The sequence below is a fragment of the Ambystoma mexicanum genome, chromosome 13 (genome assembly GCF_040938575.1).
Source record: "Ambystoma mexicanum isolate Mex_15411 chromosome 13, UKY_AmexF1_1, whole genome shotgun sequence".
Classification (NCBI taxonomy): domain Eukaryota; kingdom Metazoa; phylum Chordata; class Amphibia; order Caudata; family Ambystomatidae; genus Ambystoma; species Ambystoma mexicanum.
The window spans coordinates 208,033,804-208,058,474 of NC_090938.1; the positions used below are offsets into that span (position 1 = coordinate 208,033,804).

Sequence of the window (24,671 nt, forward strand, 5' to 3'; positions counted from 1 at the left end):
CACCAATTCTTATTCAAGGGTCATCTCTGGGCTTCCTCGAATCTGCAAACAGGAACAACTGGCACGGTTCTTTCTTTCCGTTTATGCACTCACACACACTCACGCACACACGCACACACCGGCAGCCGAGGGCGTATGGAAAGGGGGAAACGTGGTGGCATACCTCTTTGCAGGCGTGGAGGTCCTGGCCAAGTGCCCCGTAGAAGGCACTGCTCGCCCAGAGGAGGAGCAGGAGGAGATGGTGGGGGCCAGGCATGGTACCCCTCTTAGAATAAGCAGCAACGCCGGGGAGGATGGAGCGCGCTCCCAGCTGCTGCCCGGGTCCTGCCGCTGCTGCTGCCACTGCCACCTGCCGCGCGCCTGCTGGAAGCAGAGAAAGCGAGGGAGCCAGGGGGAGGGAGGGGGGCAGGGCCTGGGGGGTCAGGCACACCCTGCCTTTGTGTGCAGGTGCGCTCGGCTGCCTCTGGGCCTCTGGCGGGGTTGGGCAGCCGTGATCGCTCTGTGCGGGGTCTGGGCGGCTGTGGCTGGGCTCAGGGATGGGTGGACAGTGGCAGGGCCGTGGTCGGGACGGGCCGCCGGGGCAGGGCTCGGCAAGGGCGGGGCTGCCATGGTAAAGCCCTGGGAGGGCTGTGCTGGTGTGGCAGAGCTCCCGAGGGATGCTGTGGGGGGCGGGCCTACTGTGGCGAAGCGGGAGGTGGGCGGGTCCGCCGTGGCAGGGCTCGGGGAGGGGGTCATTGGCATGGGAAAGCTGTGCGAGAGGTGCGTTGAGGCGGGAGGGCTCCCCTGGGCTGCTGTGGCAGAGCTCGGCACTGTCAATGCACAGCACCGTGAGAGTCGTCCCGCTGTCACAGAGCACCCCGGGGAGACCGTGCTGGCGCCCCAGGGAGGATGCACTGGTTTGGCAGGGATCTGTGGTGATGCTGCGGTTTATTGAGAGTGCATTGTCCATCTGGTCCAGCCTGGCATTGGTCCTGTGGGCAGTTTCTGGGCGGCTCTGGCGTGCCTTTGAAATGTCTGATTTGCTGTGGTGGGGACAAGGGGACGCCAGGAGACTGTGGCTGTGGTGGCGGTGCTCGTGGGGGGATGGATTACAGTGGGAGGTCTTGGGGGTGGCTGGCTCGCCGTGGCAGGGCACTGCATGGACTGAGCGTATGGTGTGTGTTCCAGTGAGTGCTTCTCTGCTGTGGCTTAGCTCCCGCAGGGCCGAGCTGCTCTGTCTAAGCTGTAAGAAAGCTGGCACATTGTGGCAGGACTCATCACAGTGCGCGTGGGACCTGCTGTCGGCGTCCTGGCTGTGCTCTGGTGCCCACTGCTGCTTGTCTCTGTCTGTGGAAAGCGTGCACGCGGATCCGGCTACCCGTAGGACACCGGATGTGGCCTGGAGCTCTCGAAGTTTGTGTGTGCTTCTCTCACTGTGCCCTGCCTGTGTTTGTCTATGTAAAGGGCGGTGGCAGCACTTGCCGCCGGGTCCCTGCGCCTCTTCCCCAGCGGTGTGTGATACACAAGGCGTAGCCACGTGCTGTGCGTGCCTGTGTGCAGCAGGCGTGCCCGCTTTGCTGGTCCTGCATATGCGTGCGAGTGTTAGTGGTACCTGGTACTTCTGGCGCGCCTGCATGCTTGCTGTGGTGCGTCTCTGAGTCTTGAAGCCCGCGTGCATCGCGTGTGTCACTCCCCGTGTGCGTGTGGAGATTGGGTGAATATCTCTTAGGTGTAGGAGTCTCCGTGATGGATGTTGCTGCTGTTTATGTTGGTGACTGCTGGGTGCTCCCACTGAGATGTGTCTGCTGGCTCTTTGTGTTGAGGACTGGTGTTTCGGTCTGACCGTCTTCTGTGATTGGTCCTCCTATGGGATCTGTGTGTTTGTGACGGGCGTTGGGAGCTGCCACTGGCTGCACGTGTGTGGCTGTGTGTGTGTTTGTGTATTAACCCTCCGTCTGGAACTTTGAATCTGTGATTGGTGTTTGGTCCTCGTATGGGATCTGTGTGTTTGTGATGGTCGTCGGCGGCTCCCACTGGCTGCAAGTGTGTGGTTGTGTGTGTGTTTGTGTATTGACCCTCCTACTGGATCTTTGAATCTGTGATGGGTGTTTGATAACTCTGCTAGCCCTGTGGGTTTGTGGTGGGCGTTTATGTTCTGCTTCTAGTGTAGGCTGGTGTTGGACGCCTCTGCTCAGTCTTCTGGGGCTCACTGCTAGGTGCTAGTGCCCAAGTTGGATGAATGTGTCTCTGCTAAGGGCCCCGTGCTTCCCCTGGATGTCTGTGGTGATTTGCTGATGCTCCTGCTAGGTGTGTGTGTGTGTGCCTGTGATGGCTAAGTTATGTTCCTTAAGGATTTAAGTCTCTCTGTTGGGTGTGTCTTTAGGGTGGGTGCTTGGTGTGTGCTCCACAGATCAGTGCCTATGATGTCTGCTTCCCGTATTAGAGCTGCGTGTCTTAGACAGGAGCTTGGGATGTGTGTGGTGCGTGTTTGCTGCCTCTCCTGACTCGATGTGTCTGTTGTTGGTGTGTTGCACTGCTGCAAGCATGTGCTTCTCTGTTAGATGTGTGAGTCTCCCTGTGGCTCTGTGATACCCCTGTAATGCCCCTGATAGTTCCAGTATCTGTGGAGGGTTCTTGAAAGGCCTGTTAGCTCGGTGGGTTTGCAACAGGTGTTTTCTTCTCTGGATTACTCCAGTTCTGCGATAGATGCTTGGGTCCTCCTAGGGGGGCCTTTGAAGGATTGGGGTGGATGTTTGATGCTCCCGCCTGATTTCTGTTTATGCTGATTGCTTGGTCCTGGTGTTGGATGCAAGACCCACCTGATAGGCCTGTTGTGGGTGAATGATGCTTTTGGTGGATGTCTGGGTTTTCTGTGCTAGGTTTATGGACCCCGGCCTTTTGGTTTTGTGAACGTCGAGTTACTTTGCTAATTATGTATGTGTAGAGGCGGATACACGTGACATTCACCTCACAGGTACCACTGAATACTGCCGTTTTAATCGTGTATTCACGTGGTGACAGGATTCTGTGTTCTATAATGATGGCAACTAGGTGTTCATTTACTAGAAGTAAACACGATCTTCAGCATGCTAGTACATTGCATATGTGTGTAGTTTATATGATATATATTGGCTATATTATATTAACTATACGTTATTTATGTCCCTATAAAAAAGGGAGGGGTGGAATTTAAAGGGAGTTGGTATAGCGCTGTATGTGGTATTAATACACTCTGTATGCAATTGTACGCAGGTATATGTGTAAACATATATCAGGATACTTATCGGGGAGTGTAATTTCCGTGGGAGAAATGTTTATGCCTCTATCAGACTGGGGCTGCACCAGGGCTCCTTGCTAATTTCCCGCCTTTTTTTAGGGCGCTGCCTCAGCACCGCCTCCTGGTGGTCAACTCCTGCTTCACCCTGCTCTGCCTCCAGCGCTCCGCTCCCCCTGGTGGCGGCTTCTGCCGAGCTCCGCTGCCATGAAGCAAACCTGCCGAGTCCCGCGGGGAAGACGCCAGCCTCCCTCAACCTCCAAGAACACGTGCATAACAATGCTGCCAGGACCCGCCACCGCATGTCACAAATGCCACCGTTCCATGACGCACCTTCCTGCTCGAATCTAGCGCCCTGCGCGTGGCCCGTGCCGTCAGAGAACCATCTTTCGTTCTTTTAATCTCAGCACGCCATCTCGTGGTCAGGTCTTGTACTGGGCGCTGAAACCTTCTGGACTCGCACACAAAATACTTTCTGTCTGAAGCGTGAAAACATCTCTGAAATGGTTGACTAAAAACAAGATAGTCAAATTATGTATTTCTAAGCACACTGCTAGAAGACATTGAACAAAATAGATTGTGATCGAATAGACGAGCTGGCAAGCTTGTACAGGTGACTCGGTGACTGTGGCCGTGTGAGGATTTATGAGGAGCGAAAATCAACCAGGCTTGTCCAATCAGTGGCATACTCCTAATTGTCCACAATGCAATCTCCCGTAATCTGTAGTAACATTGCAACTCTAGAATACAAGGACTGGGGAGGAGGGATCTAAAGGGGGGGGGGGAGGGAGTGTGGGTGGGGGGGCGAGAAGGAGAAAGAACAATGGGAATATATCATCCTTTGAAAGAGGAGTATAGGGGTGCACAGACAGGTTAAGTAAAAAGTCTGAAAGTAGTAGGATTTATAAATAAGAAATGTATCAACAAAGGGTAGTGTTCAGTATTACAATCAGTCTTATGGTGCAATCGGGCTGTCGTCACAAGGCCACTTGGGACAGAAGAAAGCAAAAGAATCCAAAGCTGTGTATTGCTACACAGCAAGCCCAGATGCACTCAAATAGGGGAAAATATATCCCTCTATTTCTATTTAAATTCATTAAACATTTGGTGCCAAAAGAGGGGTAAATTTTACGATGTGTTAACAACGTGTGAACTTCTCTTATTTGCAACAGAAAGGGTCATTTAGAGCATTTGGCAGTATTATTCAGGATACAATATACAGTCATAGAGGTCAAACCGATAGAACAATCAGAACGAAAACACTAGAGCTGACTTATGGATTTTAATCTTCTGAGTCCAACAAGTCGTACATTAGTAAGCAAACAGTAGTACAATCAGTGTTCCCTATTTGCACATGGAAAGGACACTTGTAGGTATTCAATATAACAAAGGTGAGAGCAACAAGCGTTTACAAAAAACCGCTTGTAAGGAGTAACACAATTGTAAAGCTGTATAATAGTTACAGTGCAAACGAACTCTAGATGTATGGATTTGATCATTCAACAGTTCATAAATGAAGTCTCATATTCAGGTGTGACCCGAATAAGACCGACGCGTTTCAGTTCATGGAACCATCTTCAGGGGATAGACTTCATTTTTATTTTCATAAACATTATCACTACACTTTTCTGAAGCATGTCACACCATTGCTCAATTGAAATGTGTTATCTTGGAACAAATCACAGCAGGAAGCAGGGGTGGAGATGTGCAGCGTAAACTATTGCAACGTGAGATTTTATGGATTGAACTGTTGGACTCTCTAAGCCCACGTGGCATGAATACGGAATTCAACCTTATGTGCTTTGTATAAACCTGTTGTCTCTTTGAAAACTAGTATGCTCTGCTTGTATTAATATGTCACTCCAATTAGCACCATTCACACACTCTGCGATCATTATTGTTTGTGTGTTTTAAATTTGACAACATGTACCATCCAGTACGGTACTTACCGGATGATGTATTTTCATTTGTTACCCCATTGCTTTGTTGAGCTCCTCCTCACCTCTCATCGAGGTAGACTGTTGACCTTTTACCTCCCCGATGTTCTCAGTTCTCCTCCGACTTGTGATGTCTCCTTGTCAGCTATTCTTCAAGTTCCGACATGCATCTGACTCTCCCTTCTGCCTTGTTGTTGGCTGCTTGCCCGCGCCCAGGGCTTTGAGTTCTCCTCTACGTTTCCATACATCTCGTGGCCTCCTTGAATTGCCATGGAGATTAGACTCCTCCATTGTTGTCGATTACTGTCTCTGTTCCTTTTTGGGTTTTTTAGACCTTTTCTCTTGCCTTTGTGGATGCTGGTTAGCTTCTGCTGACCGATCGCCATGATTAATCACTTGCCGTGCCGTGGGGGCACCCCGTAGTTCCTTTGAACTACGGTTGTTGCCCCCACGCGCGCGTTATTTTAACCCCTTGACTAGGTGTTATGTTGGACACGTACTGCCCTTCTCTTAATGACCATTTGTCATTTAACAACTGTTATGTTCAGCCCTTTCTCCGGACTGCTCGAGACCGCCCCGTCTCTTTCAGTGTGTCACTCTTGTTTACTGTTACATTACCTTGGCAACGCTGCACTCGTTGGTGCCCACACCAAGATGGACGTCGCTTTTGGTGCTCTCACGCGCATCCGCGGGGTTACCAAGACGACGCTGTAGTTTTGGGAAGCTCAGTTACTTCGCTCGCACTGCAGCGGCGAGACGTTCATTGCGTGTTCGCATTGGAAGGTATTGTAAGGATATTTAGCGTGTTACAGCACAGAGTACAGCACTACTACACAGGTAGCAAACAGCACAGAGTACAGCACTACTGCACAAGTAGCACATTTTTTTTTGCATTACCACCACAAGGGTGCGGTGCATTGCTATATGGGTTACCAGATTAACAAGGAAAGACAGGCTGTTCAGTCAAAAACGATTTTAATATATAAGATGCAAATCTATTTTTACAGTTAAAAGCACACGTGCTCATTTAAAAATGCACACTATTTTCACCTGAAATGCCTATGGTGCGAGAGACACATTTGAAAATTAACAGCTAACCTATTAACCATTAACCTGACTAATAAAACCTTATTTAACATAACCCACTAATAAAATGTGTTCTCCACTGCAGAATTAGGCATACTCTGAAAGCCATTTAAATGCGTGTGCAGATTTTTTTTTCTTCTCTGCCTGCTTCTCCGTGTTTTTGTGCACAGTAACTGCAGGAAGAAGGAAGTCAGATTTGCAACAATTGCAAATGTATAAGCGAAGCTATTGTTGAGAGTAGGAGGATGAGAGATGATGGATTTCATTGGGACACGTCATACAGAGGGCTGAGATGAAAGTTTTAGTGGGCAGTATCGGGGAAAAAGACAGGCAGACATTTTTCTGCACTACTGGGGAGAAGACCTGGCTGTGGGACTCCTGACTGAATGCAGATCCCTGCGTCCTGCTACAGTCAAGATTTGGCAGTCGAGATTGGGGAGAGCTGAAAGAAGGACCTTTCCACTGGCTGAGGCGTTCCTATCTGAAAAAGCTGAGAATTCCAGGCAATGAACCCGGTTTGAGAAGGCAAGCGTTCCTTTTTGCTGGAGTTAATCCAAGGGAGCCACATTCACAAAGAGAACAGCCAAAGAGAACAACTAAAAAGATAAGGTAATGAGAAGTGTGGGAGCTGAGTGTGTACGGTAATATGCAGTCAGTGTAGGATTCCTGTGCATGCCTTAATCAAATGCTAATGTTGCAATTTGAGTTCTGTTCTCCGCCACGCTCTTTGCAGTGTGTCATAGACAATGCTTTTACTGTACCATTTTATTTATTTCTGTAAAGAGTGAGATCGTGTTTAAATGCAACTTTTATAATACAGAAAAATATTTGAAAACAGACGGGTGGTGTATTTAATATTTACCATTACAATGCCGATGAAGTGGGGAGATTTTTAAACAGTGCAATGGTTATTTTAAGACAGATGTGTGCATGTCAGATTCAGTATGAACAGTTGTGAGTGATTGTAGCATAGCTCGTTGGAGGTACATGAGCCAACGGGAAGAGAGACTCTCTGAACATAGCTCCCTACCGTATATAAGGTAGTGGAAATTACCACAAGATTACCATATATAGCTCTCTGTCGTAAATAAGTCAGTGAGATCGCCCATGGTGGCACACTATCACTGAAAAATGTGGTATTCCTAGAATGTAGGTCTGAGGTCTCTCTAGTGATTACACGAAAAATCTAAGCAAAGATAAGGGATTTTAGACATTGGGGCCACAAATAAAACAAGGGAATTATGCTCACCAAAATACCACCAACCGCGCCTACCACCCACGCATACCAAATATGCATGCCTGGGTGCTGAAATAATGCATGTTCACTGTATTATTGTTGTACATGGCCCAATCTGAATACAAGGAGTGATTGTTGCTAAGTTATATTTCGGCGGTAAGAAAATACCGTCAGGCCCCAAATCTCCACAAAATACCCTACATATTTATGGTGCGTTGCAGGCCGGGAAAGTGATCATAGAGTACCTACTGGGCGTGGCAAGCGTGTCTCACACTGCCATTTGCACATTAAAGGGAACCCATTTTATAATAGCAGTGTGCCACTAAAAACGAATTTCAGAATGTCACAAAGGGAAACCACATTCTCAGATCTAGTGCAATATTTAGAGGCAAAGTTATTTTCACATGGGAATTGGTCTTCGAATAGCACGTTAGAATGGAGTAACCGCATTCAGGGTGAGGTGCAGAAAGAAAAACTAGACAGTATTTTTGCAGAAGGCAGCATAATTCAGGTCTGCCTTACAAGATTATTGAATGCAGCCGATAAAAGTGCAGAGAAAGACTGTTTAATACGGCTATGCGGCAAAATATGGTTTATTTTAAACAAGTCCCTGCGAATGCAAGAGAATGATACTCAGCTAATTAACAGGTTAAAGACTGAATTAGAAGGGGCAAGTAAAAATCAGGAAATGTTGAGAGCAGAATTGGATGTATGCCAAAAAGACATGCAATTAAAATGCAGAGACTTTGATACTCAGTTATCCAAAAGCAAGAAACAATTTGAAGATAGTGAGCAAGAATTGGCACACTTAAAAGCCTTAGTGGATCACATTAGGCAGGATAAAGATGAGGTTGTTTCAGAAATGCAGATTTTACAAAAAGAACATTGTGAAAAAGAAGGTGATCTCCAGAGTGCAGAACAAGAAATGATTAAAATGATCCAAGAAAGAGACAAGAGAAATAAAGAATTCAATGAATGCCAAATGCAAATGTGCGAAATGCAGGAGGTGATTAATAAAATGAGTGATGAAAATAATTATTTGCATGATGAAGCCAACAGACTCCTTAAAAAGTGTAAGGACTTAGAACAGCAAATGTGCATTCCCAGGTCCCAGGAGAGGCGGCAGGGTACCACATTCAATGGAGTGGAGGTGAATTCTAGCTCTGCCCAAAGAGCTAGTGCCCCAGTGACTGGGCCGGTGACTGAACTTGGTTGCAGCGCCCTTGGGGGATTTGATACTCCCATTGGGGGCAGCCACCAATCTCATACACCTGAAAACAGGATTGAATCACAAAATAGTGCAATTCCATGCATTGCAACAAGTAGCCCCATAAAAATAATGAAATCCATTAAAGCCCTGATCAAACCATTTAAAAAGGGAGGTGAATGCTGCATTGAGGATCACTTAGAAGTGGTGCATGACATTTTTAAAGCACTCCAGATACCTAGGGAACAGTACAGACAATATTTTCATTTAACTTTAGATGCCCCGATGGCCAGCATCATAAGGGGATTAAATGAACAGCAGAATATGACATGGCTGGAGTTTGAAAAAGAAATTAGGCGTCATTTTTCTCCTTTTCAGTCATTGCAGGAGGCAAAGAAAGTCGCGTACACAATTACTGCTGGACCTAATACATCCCCTCGCCAATTTTTACAAGACTTAAAAAGAGCATTCTCTCGCTTTGATGTATCTTTTGACTCAAATTCCAATGAGTTTAAAACTGCATACTTCTATGGGCTACAGAAAGACATCATATCCCAATTGGTCCGTGAATTTGACCGTGACAAGTCCCTTGAATGGATTGTACATCAAAGCACAAAGCTATATGAGGTACTCTATTGTCAGGGTAGAGAAAGTGATAAAATGAAAGATACTAGGCCTAAATCTAAAGAACCCTCAGCCACAGTAATGGAAATCAGGTCAGCCAAAATGTCCCTTGAGTCTGCTCAAAGTCAAGGTAAAAATAATGTGACACCTGAACAAAGGGGTAATCAACAAAGATCGCCATTTCCTGTACCAATGTTCCAATCACATGATCCTAGTAATAGAGAGAGCTACATCAGCCCTAGGTATCAAGGGGACAGACCCCGGGTAGGATATCGGCCTGATATGGCAGGTATGAACAATAACCAGAGACAAAATCAAGATCAAAGAAATGATGGTCCCTACCAGTCATTGGGGACACAGAGCAGATTTGATCCCAGCACCATGATATATGGTAATCAGGATAGGCCCCGATATGTGGATCGATTTACTGATAATGGAAATCAACATAGGGGCCAGTACCCACAATCTGAGAGACAGGACATGAGGCAAAACGTGAACTACAGTCCACGCCAGTACAATGATTTCCCACCAGGGGACTATAATCAAAGGATGGGTGCAACCCGCTCCCCTCCACAAATGAATCAAGAGTTCAGAAACCATCCCAACCGACATCAATCACCTGAGAGGTATCAGAATAGATCCAATCAGGGGGAAAACAACCAATATCGACCTAGGCCACAGAAAGAGGATCCTAGAGAGATGGAAAGGTTCCAGTGCCTTGAGGCCCAAGTGAAAATGTTAGCTGAGCAAATAGGAAAGCTCTATACAGCGCAAAAACAACCTTCCAAAGAGGGGGCTGATGGCCATAGCAATGACCGGGGGGCTTCCGAAAAGTGACTAAGTACTCATGATAATCGCAGTGCCAAAATGACAGATTGCTCTGATAAAATTTTGCATAACGACTCTGAGATGCCTAATGGATTAAAAATGAAAGTACCAGTAAATGAAATTGTGACAGAAAGTGCAAATACTTCTAAAAAAGAGGTACGGTTTAACTTAGAGCTAAATAAAACAGTAAAGATTTGCACAAATGAAAAAGAAACATTAGGAATTCCAAAAGAACAAAGGAACAGATTTAAGAAAAATGACTCATGCATGGGGAATACCAGTGAACAGGGAGTAATTGGGGATGCCATAGCTCCTTCCCTGGGCAAGCAAAACAATGACCAAACACAGACAGAAAAGGGAAATACTCACAAGGAGGGTACAAGTCAATCACCTGAAGAATTCTTTGAGCCACATATTTTTGAAGAGGCTGAAAGGGCTGGTATTACACTAAATGATCACAAATGCACGGAATTAAAAAATGACAAATTGCTGAATGATGTTGTTACACATGTTCAGTTGGAAGGTTGTAATGTGGTCTCTGATGTTACCCAGATGGATGGGCGAACAGTGGCCACACTCCAAAAAACCTCTGAACATGGAGAAATGAATAAAATATCTCGCGCAGAAATGGGTGAAAAGGAGGGAAAAATGTCTTTCCATTTACCAATGTGCTTAGCCAAAAGTGAAAAAGACCTGAGAAAGGTGAGCCCTGAAATCAGTAAGAATTCACATTTCTTATGTGTATTAGAGGAAGTTGAGGACAGATATTATGCACCCATCACTGTAGAAGAAAAATGCCACACCTTCGCTATGATTGACACTGGCGCACAGGCCACAATTATGTCCAAGGAGCTGGTAAAGAGTATCAATGAAGGGAGGCCTCCACAGAGTCAGATCACAGTGAAGGCAAATCAAGGCCCAGTGCATAACTTTAATGGGGAGGAGGTGCCCATCATAGGTGTAACTGAGGTTGACATAAAAATAGGAAAGCACAGAATGAAACAAGAGGTATTGATCACATCTATTTGTGAAATTCCATTTCTGATGGGGACAGATTGCCTGAAAAGATTGTCTCCTCTCATAGATGGGGTGAATGGAGTGCTGTGGTCCTTAACCAAAAAACCATTGAGGCCTAAGAAACTAAAATCACAAAACAGCAATATAAATGAATGTCACACCGTTGCCAAAACAAATGATGCTGTGGAGGTATATCTCCAGAATAGCTGCATACCTAGTGTCACCGTTATATTAATGTGTCAAGACAAAATGCAGAGCGACAATGAAAAACTACCTGTACAAATATACTTGGACCCAAGGAAAGATTGGCAGACTGCCATAGATGAGCACACATTACGTTTCTATTTAAAAGAGAAAACATGCAAACAGAATATTGCTCCTAAAACAGATTCAGAAAAACACATTACCACTCTGGCAGAAATACACATGGAAGATGAGCAACCATGGGTTCATGTTGGTATAAATGATTATCTTAAAACAATAAAAGCCACTTTAGCACTTGAACATGAAAGGAGTTTCATTAATGAGAAATTGTTGCAAAAAATTATGGAGAGGGAAGAAATCCCGAAATTTAGGATTAAAAACCAATATGTTTCTGGGTTGGACAGTCCAGACTTTGAAAACCGAATTGCAGGCAGATGCATGCTTAAAATTAGCATTGGGCAGAAAATAATTTACCATAATGTATGGATAGTGAGTGGAGCACAAAATGAATTTTACATGGGCAATGACATCATGCACAGAATGTGTATGGTGTTAGATTTCCTTAATCAGAAAATATGGTCACGCCTAGGTGGTCCGGCACCTGAATTTGAAGACAAAAGAAGGGCTTATCATTGTGCACAACTGGTTCCTTATGCAGTCGAATTACAAATGAGGAAAAATACTATTATTCCTGCATTTACAAAACAGTTTGCAATAACACTGAAATGCAAAAATGGACAGCAGATGAAAGGCTCTGATGCATTTGTATGCCTGAATGAATCCATAAAACAGCAAGGCCTGGATTATGAATACATTCCATTGGTAGACATTGGTGAGGGATCTGTAAAAATCATGGTAAATAATAAAGGTTGTCAGGATATTCATTTAGAGGAAAACTCCCCATTAGGAATGGCCATACAAAAATCACATTATACGGCAGATTTAAATAACATGGTGATTGGGAATATTCCTGAAAAATATGTAGATGCCAAGGGCGAGTTGCCAGAACACCTGGACTCTCAGCCCAAAGGAATATTTAAAATTCATTCTGTGTATCCTTATGATTCAAATGAGACAGTGTGTTGCCATCAAGAGGATTGCATAATATTTAATTTAAATGAAAATGAAACAGGAAATCAGCCCATTGAAGTGGAAGCTGATATGCCAAAATATTTAAAAGTGGCAGCTCTACAAAAAGATACAGCCACACAGTTAGAGGAAAGCGCTGAGATTCCTTTACCAGAAGAGTTTCCAGAATTTTCCAGAATGGTAGAAGAGCAGATCTCCTTAGCGGATGCATGTGACAGCGATGAGGATCGAAACAATCTGAGGGAAATATTTATGGAGTTTAAGGATGTATTTGCAAAAGATGCTTATGATTGTGGTTTAACTGATTTACATGTGGCCACACTACCAGAAGGTTGTAGCAGAAATCCAGTGTTTGTACGCCAGTATAGACTACCGCTGGCATGTTTAGAATCATTGGCAGAGATTATTAAAAATTTGGAATCACGGGGAATAATCAGGCCCATTCATAGCACATCCAATACGCCTATTTTAGGTGTGTTAAAGCCAAATGGTCAATGGCGGCTGTGTGCAGATTTAAGAGAGTTAAATAAAAGAGTACCAGTATCTAGATGGCCACTACCATTCATTGATCAGGGCCTAGCTCAGATACATGGTTCAAAGGTATTTACCACATTAGATCTCACCTCTGGATATTGGTGTGTGCCATTGGCAGAGGAGATACAACACTTATTTTCCTTTACATTTGACAGGACTCAATATGCCTGGCTTAGAGCTCCGTTCGGGTACATCAATAGTGGGAGTGAATTTGGCATATTTTTGAGAAAGGCCATGCCGGATGCAGCGGAAAGAGGAACAATAGTTTATGTGGATGATGTCCTGATAAAAAATGAAAGCCTGAAAAGCAATTTTGATGAAATAAGACATGTACTTGGCCAATTGCAGAAAGCAGGCGCCAAAGTATCTTTGCAAAAAGCACAATGGTGCAAGAAAAAAGTGAACTTTCTAGGGCATGAAGTGACTGAACGTGGGCTAAATCCACAAAGGAAGAAAATAGAGGCCATACAAAGATTAAAAGATCCTAAAGATGTGAAAGGAGTAAAAAGTTTATTAGGGATGACAGGCTATAATAGAAAGTTCATTGAGAATTATGCAGAAATCACTCAACCATTGACTAAACTGCTTAAACTAAATACTCCCTGGAGATGGGAAAGAGAGCAGTCTGATGCAGTGGCTAGATTGAAGGAATGTCTTGTAAAGGCACCATGTTTAGCATACCCCATAAAGGACAGGGATTTCTTTATAGAAATAGGTTTTTCTGAACATTGTATGTCAGCAGTGTTATCACAAAAACACGATTTGAATCACAAAACCATTGCATATGCAAGTAAGGCATTTTCCCAAGTTGAAATGAAATTTAATGAATGTGAAAAGGCCCTATTAACCACTGTGTGGGCGCTACAACATTTCCGCCCCATGGTTCAGGGAGAAAAGGTGATTATTGAAACAAATCATCAACCTTTGCAATTTTTAGAGAGTAAAAGAATTAGATCAGGCAATCTAGCACAATCCAGAATCACTTCATGGACGCTGGCATTACATGGTTTTCCCGTAGAAGTGAGATATGGACAAAATAAAAAGAGCCCAATTGCTCAAGGGTTAGCTGACTTACATGACTGTGCAGCTGAACAAATACCAAATGAAATGGAAGTGGAAACTAGTTTGCAGGAATTTGAACAATCACCACACAAAGCTTTTGATGAAAAAACATGCAAGGATTTGCCAACTGTATATGTGGATGGTTGTGCTTTTCACATTGAAAATGACAGTAATAAACAATTAGTGGCAGGAATAGGAAATGTCTGGTTGAAATGTGAAGGCGTTCCCAGTATAGGGATGAGGATTGGAGATAGGAGCAGTAAGGTGGCGGAATTGGCAGCCATTTATAAAGCAATTGCTACTGCAGTTGATAAAAAGTTCAGTGAAATTGTCCTGGTGACTGATTCTGACTATGCACGGAATAGCTTTGTGGAGTATTTGCCTGGTTGGAAAGCAAGAGGCATGGTTACATACAACAAAAAGCCACTTAAACATGGAAAAATGATACAAGCCATAGACAAATTGGTGTCAGAAAATAATTTAACAATATACTGGAGAAAAATTCGTGGGCATTTAAAAACACCAGGAGAGGATAAGGAGGGAAATGATAAGGCAGACCATCTGGCTAAGATTGGGGATGTGATGGGAGAATTGCTACATATTGATTATTTAATGGGTGAAATACAAATTGATGCAGTGACACGTTCTAAAGCACCAAAGGAGGTAGATCAACCGGTGGTGCAGTGGAGTCATGACACGCCAGACCAAGATTTGATTGAGGCACAAAAGAATGATCAAATTTTGGGAATCTATTACAATCATTTGATAGATCCTGAACAAAATCCTTTAACAGAAAAAGATTGTGTGGGAAAAGAAGAGTTGAGGGTGTTATTAAAGAACAAAACAAGAATTAGATTACAGGATGGACTCATGATTAGAGAGTCCATAACAGGGCAAATACAGTGGGTAGTACCCCTTTCATTCAGAGGACTAATGCTACACCATGCACATGATGCCATAACTGCAGGCCATAGAGGTTCACAAAAAACATTAGAAATACTAAAAGATTATGCTTACTGGCCACATATGTCCCAAGATGTGGAATTATATACTAGAGGATGTCTAGTATGCGCCCAATTTAAACCTGCTTCACCAATGCATAGAGCACCATTGATGAAAAGAGGCCTAACTCTCCCATGGTCAGATTTGCAAATAGACTATGTAGGTCCTTTAAAAAGGTCGAGCAGGGGACACCGTTATATTTTGAGTGTGGTATGTTTGATGTCGAAGTGGATTGAGTGCATTCCTGCACCAGATTGTAGTGCGCAAACAGCAGCCACATTACTGGTGAACCATGTGTTCTCAAGGTTTGGGTTGCCACAAAGAATTGAGTCAGACAGAGGAAGTCATTTCACAAGTACTCTAATGAGTAAGGTATGGCAAATACTAGGTGTGAAAAGGAAACTACATATCGCATATCGGGCGGCGTCCTCAGGTACAGTTGAAAGAAGCAATAGGTCTGTTGTGGATATTTTAAAGAAATTTGTGGCAGAAGCAGGTTCCAGCTGGGATTTGCGTTTACCATTGGTTTTGATGGCAATCAGGTCGACTCCTGCCAAAGCAACAGGTGTTAGCCCCCATGAGGTCTTAACAGGTAGGAAAATGGTGTTACCACAACACCTACTATACAGAACACATGAGCAAACCCTTGTGAGTGCATCCACAGTTCATGAATATATTGATGAACTGAGGAGACATTTGCAACATGCATTTGCTTTTGTGCAGAGAAATCTGGAAAGAGCTGCTGACAGTGCAAAGTCATATTATGATAAAAAGACATCAGTAAAGGAATACAGTGTAGGGGATCAGGTGTACAAGTTTCATTTTGGAAAAAGTAAACAGAAAAATTCTAAATTTCTAGCGGCCTGGCAGGGGCCATTTCGAATTATAGATAAGGTCTCTCCTGTAGTGTATAAAATTTTGAAAAATGAAGGTGAAACAGCAATAGAGCAGTTTGTCCATGTAAATCAAATTAAACCATGCCATCCCAGACATGAGATCAGGCAGCTTGAGCATGTAGAGACAGATAAAGTCCCTTGAACAAAAAAGGAGAAAATAAGTGGGTGTAGTCAGGAGGCAGTGACAAAGAAGTTAAAAAAAAAAAAGTTGATTGTTATGATGGCACATAAACACTGTAATATATGTAAAAATATATAATATAAATAAATAAATAAATAAATAAATAAATAAATAAATGCACATATAATGGAAGCTCATGGTTGGTGTGCAGAGAGAAAGTGTGTTAAGTATTGAATATCTGCTTGTTTTCTTTAACTTGTGTTTAATTTCAGAAAAAAAAAATGAAATATTTTTACCAAGCATGTTTTATTTTTGGCAAAAGGATGAAGTTAGTATTATGCTATGTACTTAATTTGTTTATTTTCTATTTTGATTTAGACAATTAACATTATTTGATCAGAGGTTCCGAGATCAGAGCCCATGGGAGAGACGATGGAGTCCTGGAGTCCCCTGGATGAAGACCAAAAGATGCCTGCCTCCAGGTGGAGGTGAAGACAAAATAACCGGAATGCCAAAAGAGATGACTACTGTGGATTCAAGATTGCCAAGATGAAAGAGTACTCGAATGAACCGAATAACATCGCTGGTCGGGACATACCAAAAGAGACAAAACAAAAGTTCCGGCATATGAAGTTCCACGTATTTATTATTTTAATTATTTATTTTAATTTGTTATATTAATTATTTGTTTTAGTTAGTTGTTTTATTTCGTTGTTTTTAATTGACTTGGAAAATTTAAACTTAAAGTAATGCCACTTCCACTGAGAAGGCAAATGTGGAACATTTTATGAACTGATGGACTCAGATGAAATGTTGATTGCAAATTTTCATTGATGCACATGAATATTCATTTTGTTGGATTGCTATATTGTAAAAAAAAAAAAAAGAACAAGTTGTTTTTAGGAATTGGCTTGGATTATAGCCTAGTTCTAAAAACAAAAAGGAGGGTATATGTAAGGATATTTAGCGTGTTACAGCACAGAGTACAGCACTACTACACAGGTAGCAAACAGCACAGAGTACAGCACTACTGCACAAGTAGCACATTTTTTTTTTGCATTACCACCACAAGGGTGCGGTGCATTGCTATATGGGTTACCAGATTAACAAGGAAAGACAGGCTGTTCAGTCAAAAACGATTTTAATATATAAGATGCAAATCTATTTTTACAGTTAAAAGCACACGTGCTCATTTAAAAATGCACACTATTTTCACCTGAAATGCCTATGGTGCGAGAGACACATTTGAAAATTAACAGCTAACCTATTAACCATTAACCTGACTAATAAAACCTTATTTAACATAACCCACTAATAAAATGTGTTCTCCACTGCAGAATTAGGCATACTCTGAAAGCCATTTAAATGCGTGTGCAGATTTTTTTTTCTTCTCTGCCTGCTTCTCCGTGTTTTTGTGCACAGTAACTGCAGGAAGAAGGAAGTCAGATTTGCAACAATTGCAAATGTATAAGCGAAGCTATTGTTGAGAGTAGGAGGATGAGAGATGATGGATTTCATTGGGACACGTCATACAGAGGGCTGAGATGAAAGTTTTAGTGGGCAGTATCGGGGAAAAAGACAGGCAGACATTTTTCTGCACTACTGGGGAGAAGACCTGGCTGTGGGACTCCTGACTGAATGCAGATCCCTGCGTCCTGCTACAGTCAATATTTGGCAGTCGAGATTGGGGAGAGCTGAAAGAAGGACCTTTCCACTGGCTGAGGCGTTCCTATCTGAAAAAGCTGAGAATTCCAGGCAATGAACCCGGTTTGAGAAGGCAAGCGTTCCTTTTTGCTGGAGTTAATCCAAGGGAGCCACATTCACAAAGAGAACAGCCAAAGAGAACAACTAAAAAGATAAGGTAATGAGAAGTGTGGGAGCTGAGTGTGTACGGTAATATGCAGTCAGTGTAGGATTCCTGTGCATGCCTTAATCAAATGCTAATGTTGCAATTTGAGTTCTGTTCTCCGCCACGCTCTTTGCAGTGTGTCATAGACAATGCTTTTACTGTACCATTTTATTTATTTCTGTAAAGAGTGAGATCGTGTTTAAATGCAACTTTTATAATACAGAAAAATATTTGAAAACAGACGGGTGGTGTATTTAATATTTACCATTACAATGCCGATGAAGTGGGGAGATTTTTAAACAGTGCAATGGTTATTTTAAGACAGATGTGTGCATGTCAGATTCAGTATGAACAGTTGTGAGTGATTGTAGCATAGCTCGTTGGAGGTACATGAGCCAACGGGAAGAGAGACTCTCTGAACATAGCTCCCTACCGTATATAAGGTAGTGGAAATTACCACAAGATTACCATATATAGCTCTCTGTCGTAAATAAGTCAGTGAGATCGCCCATGGTGGCACACTATCACTGAAAAATGTGGTATTCCTAGAATGTAGGTCTGAGGTCTCTCTAGTGATTACATGAAAAATCTAAGCAAAGATAAGGGATTTTGGACATTGGGGCCACAAATAAAACAAGGGAATTATGCTCACCAAAATACCACCAACCGCGCCTACCACCCACGCATACCAAATATGCATGCCTGGGTGCTGAAATAATGCATGTTCACTGTATTATTGTTGTACATGGCCCAATCTGAATACAAGGAGTGATTGTTGCTAAGTTATATTTCGGCGGTAAGAAAATACCGTCAGGCCCCAAATCTCCACAAAATACCCTACAGTATGCATTTTTTGTTTCCCTGAAACCAGTTACACGTTGCAATAACCTGGTCCACGTACCTCGCTTGGTTGAGACTTTAGTATTATATTATTGTACTCGCTTTTATTATATACCTTGGACTTCACTGTACAGCTAAACCTTACCAGTATGTGTTGCTGCACTTGTGCAGTGTTCTAAAGCCTCCAATTCCCCTTGTTCATGCAGTTTACTTGCATTTGTCCGCACGGGCTAATGCCTAACGATTTGTCGTAGTCTGTCATTGTTTACTGTCTGTACTTATATTCTAAATCTCTCTTTCTCTTCACTATCGACTGATTGCCCGTTATTGGTGGGCTTAATAGCTTAACTTTTGTCCTTACCTCCATAGATACCCCAACATACTGTGGTTTTTGGCTATCCGTTGTTTATTGTCTGGATTACCTGTCTGTTTCCTGGCACTTATATCAGCAAGGTTAGTGACTCTGACTCGTCTCACTATGTTAATTGACTTCATGTAAATCAGAGAGTTTTTATTGAAATATCTTTTTTCTTTCCTACCCCACAGAGACTGTGTTAGAATCTAATGTTTATGAAAATAAAAATGAAGTCTATCCCCTGAAGATGGTTCCATGAACCGAAACGCGTTGGTCTTATTCGGGTCACACCTGAATATGAGACTTCATTTATGAACTGTTGAATGATCAAATCCATACATCTAGAGTTTGTTTGCACTGTAACTATTATACAGCTTTACAATTGTGTTACTCCTTACAAGCGGTTTTTTGTAAACGCTTGTTGCTCTCACCTTTGTTATATTGAATACCTACAAGTGTCCTTTCCATGTGCAAATAGGGAACACTGATTGTACTACTGTTTGCTTACTAATGTACGACTTGTTGGACTCAGAAGATTAAAATCCATAAGTCAGCTCTATTGTTTTCGTTCTGATTGTTCTATCGGTTTGACCTCTATGACTGTATATTTTATCCTGAATAATACTGCCAAATGCTCTAAATGACCCTTTCTGTTGCAAATAAGAGAAGTTCACACGTTGTTAACACATCGTAAAATTTACGCCTCTTTTGGCACCAAATGTTTAATGAATTTTAATAGAAATAGAGGGATATCTTTTTCCCTATTTGAGTGCATCTGGGCTTGCTATGTAGCAATACACAGCTTTGGATTCTTTAACATATCATCCTTTACCATAAACAACAAACGAACACTCTTTGATGGTCACACACCAATGCACGTGAAAATGAACTGTCCTTAACTTGGGAGATCGAGTGTTTATAGAATACAAACTATTTTGAACTTTCCAACATCATGACTTTGGAGTGGGGGGTGGGGGGGTTGGAGGGCAGCACCAACTTCTAGTTTCACCAACTCTCTGCACTCACCGGTAAGCGCGAGAAACAGGCCCTGGCTTGCACCGTACTTGCAAATGAATTGTTTTCTTGCTGTTTTAGATCGGGTACATTTCCTCTTAGGAGTCTGCTTCTTCTTTGCTGGCCCCCTTCAAGGGTGTGTGTGCCCTACTCTCGGGCAACCTCAGGCTGCTGGCCAGGAAATTCACTAATGCCATACCCACGCAGAGGTGTCCTATAATTTGTACCAATGAGTACCTATCCCCACGGCGATGCATGTGCTGCTCTTTCTGCGCTGCCCACCTTGAGCTGGTGGACTGTGACCATCCTCCTTCTTGGCTGGGGTCCATTACCATCAACTCTCCTTCTTCTGTTTCTCTGCCATTTGCTTAATCTCGCTCCCCTCTCCATAGTGTCCACAGAACTTTCTTGAACCAGGATGCGTTCCTGGTGACTAACTTCTCTTTTTGGCTGGCACTGATCATGGTGCCCTTCCGCCCAGTTACTGTCCAGTGCTCGGTCTCAAACAGGCTCACCAGCTTGGTCATTGATGGGTTCCGGAGGACTAACGCCTGATTGCGGACCCTGGTGTGTGACTTCCTGGCTCGTCGTTTGCTACTCATATATTCATTAGCTCTGACTTTTATCGTGTGTCCTCTGCTTGTCCACAGATATTGCTTTTTTGTGGTGATGATGTGGTATGGAGTACCGTATCATTGTTCTGTACATGATGTCAACCTGGGGAGTGGGGGTGGGGGGGTTGTTGGTTGGCGCGTGTGGTGTCAGACGGTGTTTTCGGAGGAATCAGTATAGTTCAAATTCCCATGGTGCTGCTTGGATCTTTGTGATCCTGAGAACCTTGTTAATTGTTCTCATAACACGTTGGGCATTGCCACTGGCATGGGGCCAACACGATGTGCGATGAGGTAATGTGTGATTTAGAGGTCGTCCATATACTTTGAGGAATCGGCCCCTTAGAATTGTGACCCGTTGTTACTTTCCAGATGTTTGGGTAGCAGATGTTTCACAAATATCTTTTCTAGAGCTGGAATTACGGCTTCCGCCACCGTAGAATGGGCTACTTTCACCTCCGGGTATCGGGAGTGTTCGTTGACGGCGACCAGGTGGTAGGTCCCTTACCACCTGGTCGCCATCAACGAACACTCCCGATACCCGGTAGAAATCAACACTCACTGATTCCCAGCGTGACGTGCTTCTTAGTGCAGATTGGATCGGTTCGGGTAAGGGTGGTGCTCCGGTTGTCAAACACGGGAGGCATGACACAATGAATGCCTCGACTTTGGTGTCAATCTGTGGGAACCACACTTGATCTCTTATCTTTGCTTTGGTCCTCACTATGCCTTGGTTGCCTTCGTATGCCAACGCTATTAGTCTTTCCTGCATCTTGCATGGTTTCAGGATGCAAGTCCCTCTCAGGATGAGGCCTTCGTCTGTGATGGACGTGGCAGACGGTAAAAATCACTGACAGAAAGTCTTTTACCTACGATGTATGGTTGTGGTTGTTCTGAAGAAAAGAGTTCCACACCCCTTATAGGATGGCCTTCTTCATCAGAGTACACATGATCACTGTTCATGGTTTCTACCAATTCTGCTGTGCTCACAGCTTTCGGTTTAGTCACTTCCACGATCAGGCATTTGTGTTCTTCAGTTTCCGCAGATTCCAAGATTTCAGCCGCAGTGGCGGTTCGTGGGTGTCTAGATAGAAAGTCTGCGGGATTATCTGTTCCCGGTTTGAACACAAGGTCGAATACGTACTGTTGCAACTGAAGCAACAATTTTCCCACTCATGCTGGGGGGTGTGGTGCCGATCCTGTAAATATGGGGATTAGCGGTTTGTGGTCGTGATCGTCTTGAATTTCCTTCCGTACAGGTAAAGATGAAAGTGCCTGCATCGGCACAGGACGGCAATTGCTTCCTTTTCAATGTGTGAGTACCTTGTTCTGTGGGAGTGAGGGCTCTGAATGCGTAGGCCACTGGTCGTGTGTCTCCTGACGGGGTGGTTCGCACAAGCACCACCCCTAGACCTACCAGGCTCGCATCCACGTACAGTTCTGTGAGCCACAAGTTGTCATAGTAGGCCATTGTAGTACTGGCCAACAACGAGTCCTTAATCTTGTCGAATGCATCCTGACGCAATTAGTCACACACCCATTTTGTGTTCAATTTAGTTAGGGCCCGCAGCGGCTCTGACAGCATGGCCAGGTTGTTGATAAACCTCACGCATTATGTAGCCATCCCAAAAAAACAGCAGATTTCTGTGGGTGTCGTGGGTGGCGTGGCTCCCTTGATGTCAGCTACTTTGAGTGGGTCTGCTGACACACCCTTGCCGTTGAATATATATCCAAAGAATTTAAATTCCTCTTTAAGGAACTCGCATTTGTCCTTGTGTATGGTCAAACCTGATTTCTCGAATTTATCGAGGACTGCTTCCAGCCTAACCCCATGCTCCTCCTTGTCTTTGGCTTGTACCAGGATATCATCACTGACATTAAGTACTCCAGGGAGGTCTTGCAGGACAGTATGTGTGGTTTGTTGGAATACTTCTACAATATCCCAAAGTTTAGACGCTTGTATCGCCTCAGCCCTAGGTGCGTCGAGAATGTGGTTATATATCTTGAGTCCTTGTGTAGCTTGAGATGATGATATCCGCCTTTAAGTCTATTTTGGAGAATACTTTGGACCTTGTGAGGTCTGCGATTATTTAATCGAGTCATGGCATGCTGTGTCTCCCCCGGATGATGGCCGCAGTGGGAAGACGCATTTCTATGCATATCCAGATTTTCCCTGGTTGGTTCGGTTTCTTTGTCACTATCGGTGGGGAGACCCATGGCGTCGGTCCTGTCCCCTCCTCTATTATGCCGGCTTTCTCTAGGTAACGTAGTTCTTTGGCTTCTAGGTCCTGCATGTGTAAAGGTGCTCTCCGGTGCCATACTGCTTGTGGCTGTATGGTGGGGTCTATATGCAGCTCAATCACTTTGCCTTTCAGGCACCCATTTCTTTTGAATAACTTTGGGTATTTTGCCAGGAGGTCACAGATTTCATTGTCGTCTGAGATGTCAAAGATAATCTTGATCAGTCCTAGGACCTCTGCTGAGTCCCAACTGAGTAGGCATTCAATGCCTGTGTCCACGACATATAACTTTGATTGGATCATTTGTCCCCCAACTGTACTGAGTGCGGTTCGGCATCATCCAACCACTGTGAGGGGCTTCCTGCTGCCATAGGCATACAGCCGTGTGTTAGTGGCCTTCAGCATTGGTTGGAGATCCATCGGACGTAGAGTAGCGAGGGGCAACACATTCACCGAAACGCCTGTGTCGATCGTCATCATGACCTTGTGTTCCCCCACCTAAATGTTGCATCTGGGCCTTTTTTTTCTTTTTCTTAGCCTTCTGGTCTCCTTGCACCAGTGCCGAAATGAGGTGCATTTTCCCTTTTTTCTTCTTGGTCTGGTGTGCTGCGATCGCCACCATTGACGTGTTTTCTTCATCTTCCGACTCCACCAATGAGGAATTGTTCTCGTCTTCGACCTGCCATACTTTTGCTTGCTTCTTGTCCCTGGGTGTTCTTTTCCCCATCAGAGAGCATTGGCTGGTGGAGTGCCAGAGGATCAACAGACCTTTGCTTAGTGGTCAAGGAAGCCACAGGTGCTGCATGTGGTGCCCTGTGCTGGGCAGTTCCACTTTCCATGTCGTTGCCCACCAAACACCACCCACAGTCGTTGGGGCCAGGGATTCTGGATCACCATCCGGATGTACGGGTTGGCCCGTGGTCCTCTCTGTCACTGCCGCCGGCGACTGGCGTTTGTGGCGAAGGTGGAAACAAGGACGCCATTGAAGTGTTCCGTTACGTTCCTTCTCGCCTACCAGACTCGGTCTAGTTGTTTTCAAGATGGCCGCCGCCGTTTGTATATCTCACTCGGCTGCCGGCGGCTCGGCGCGTTGCAACTGAGTTTATTCCTCGCCCTGTTGCTTGCGCTAGTTTCCCTCCTGACGGTTCTGCCTTACTATTACGCCTTCCGTACTCTTCTTGTTTTTCTCCTCCTCCCGTTTCATATGGGCTCTCCCCCCCTTCTCTGGTTCCCGCTTGCCTTCTCCTGTGTTTTGTTCCCGTGCTGATTCTCTGCTGCTATTTCTTCGCTCTAGGACACACTTACTCCCGGATTCTCCCGTTCACACTTGTCCTCCACCCCGAGGGTACCTACCTTAAACCGCCCTATCCATTCACTCGATCTGCAGAGACACGCCGACCTTACCATTTCCTGGGTTCTCGGCGGAGGACCCATTCAACCTACTACAGTGCAGACGACTTCCACAGCCTTCACGACTACCTTGGATCCAGGGTTTTTTTGCCATTCCAGTGGCTTTTTCCCCTCTGGCTGTCGCGGAGGGGAGTCACCGTGGGTTTTCTCTGTCTGGGAGTCACGGTGGCTTCCTTCCGAGGTAGACCATATCTTCCAAAAAAGAAGAAGCCTTACATAGGACTTACCCGCCGGAAGAAACTGGACTATTCAGGT

The 24,671-nt window shown here is 44.3% G+C and overlaps 1 protein-coding gene across 2 annotated transcripts in view; it reads right to left on the reverse strand.

The window, feature by feature from the left end:
• The window catches only part of ELAPOR1 (endosome-lysosome associated apoptosis and autophagy regulator 1), a 550,309-nt gene extending 546,872 nt beyond the window's left edge, over positions 1-3,437 (reverse strand). Inside the window, exon 1 of one of the 2 annotated variants that reach the window (XM_069633660.1) lies at positions 164-3,437. In XM_069633660.1, the coding sequence (XP_069489761.1) occupies positions 164-1,657 (1,494 nt within the window). In that variant the 5' untranslated portion in view covers positions 1,658-3,437. The remainder of the gene's footprint in view (positions 1-163) is intronic. The other variant, XM_069633661.1, reaches the window with a different exon arrangement.
• Positions 3,438-24,671: the final 21,234 nt, after the last annotated feature.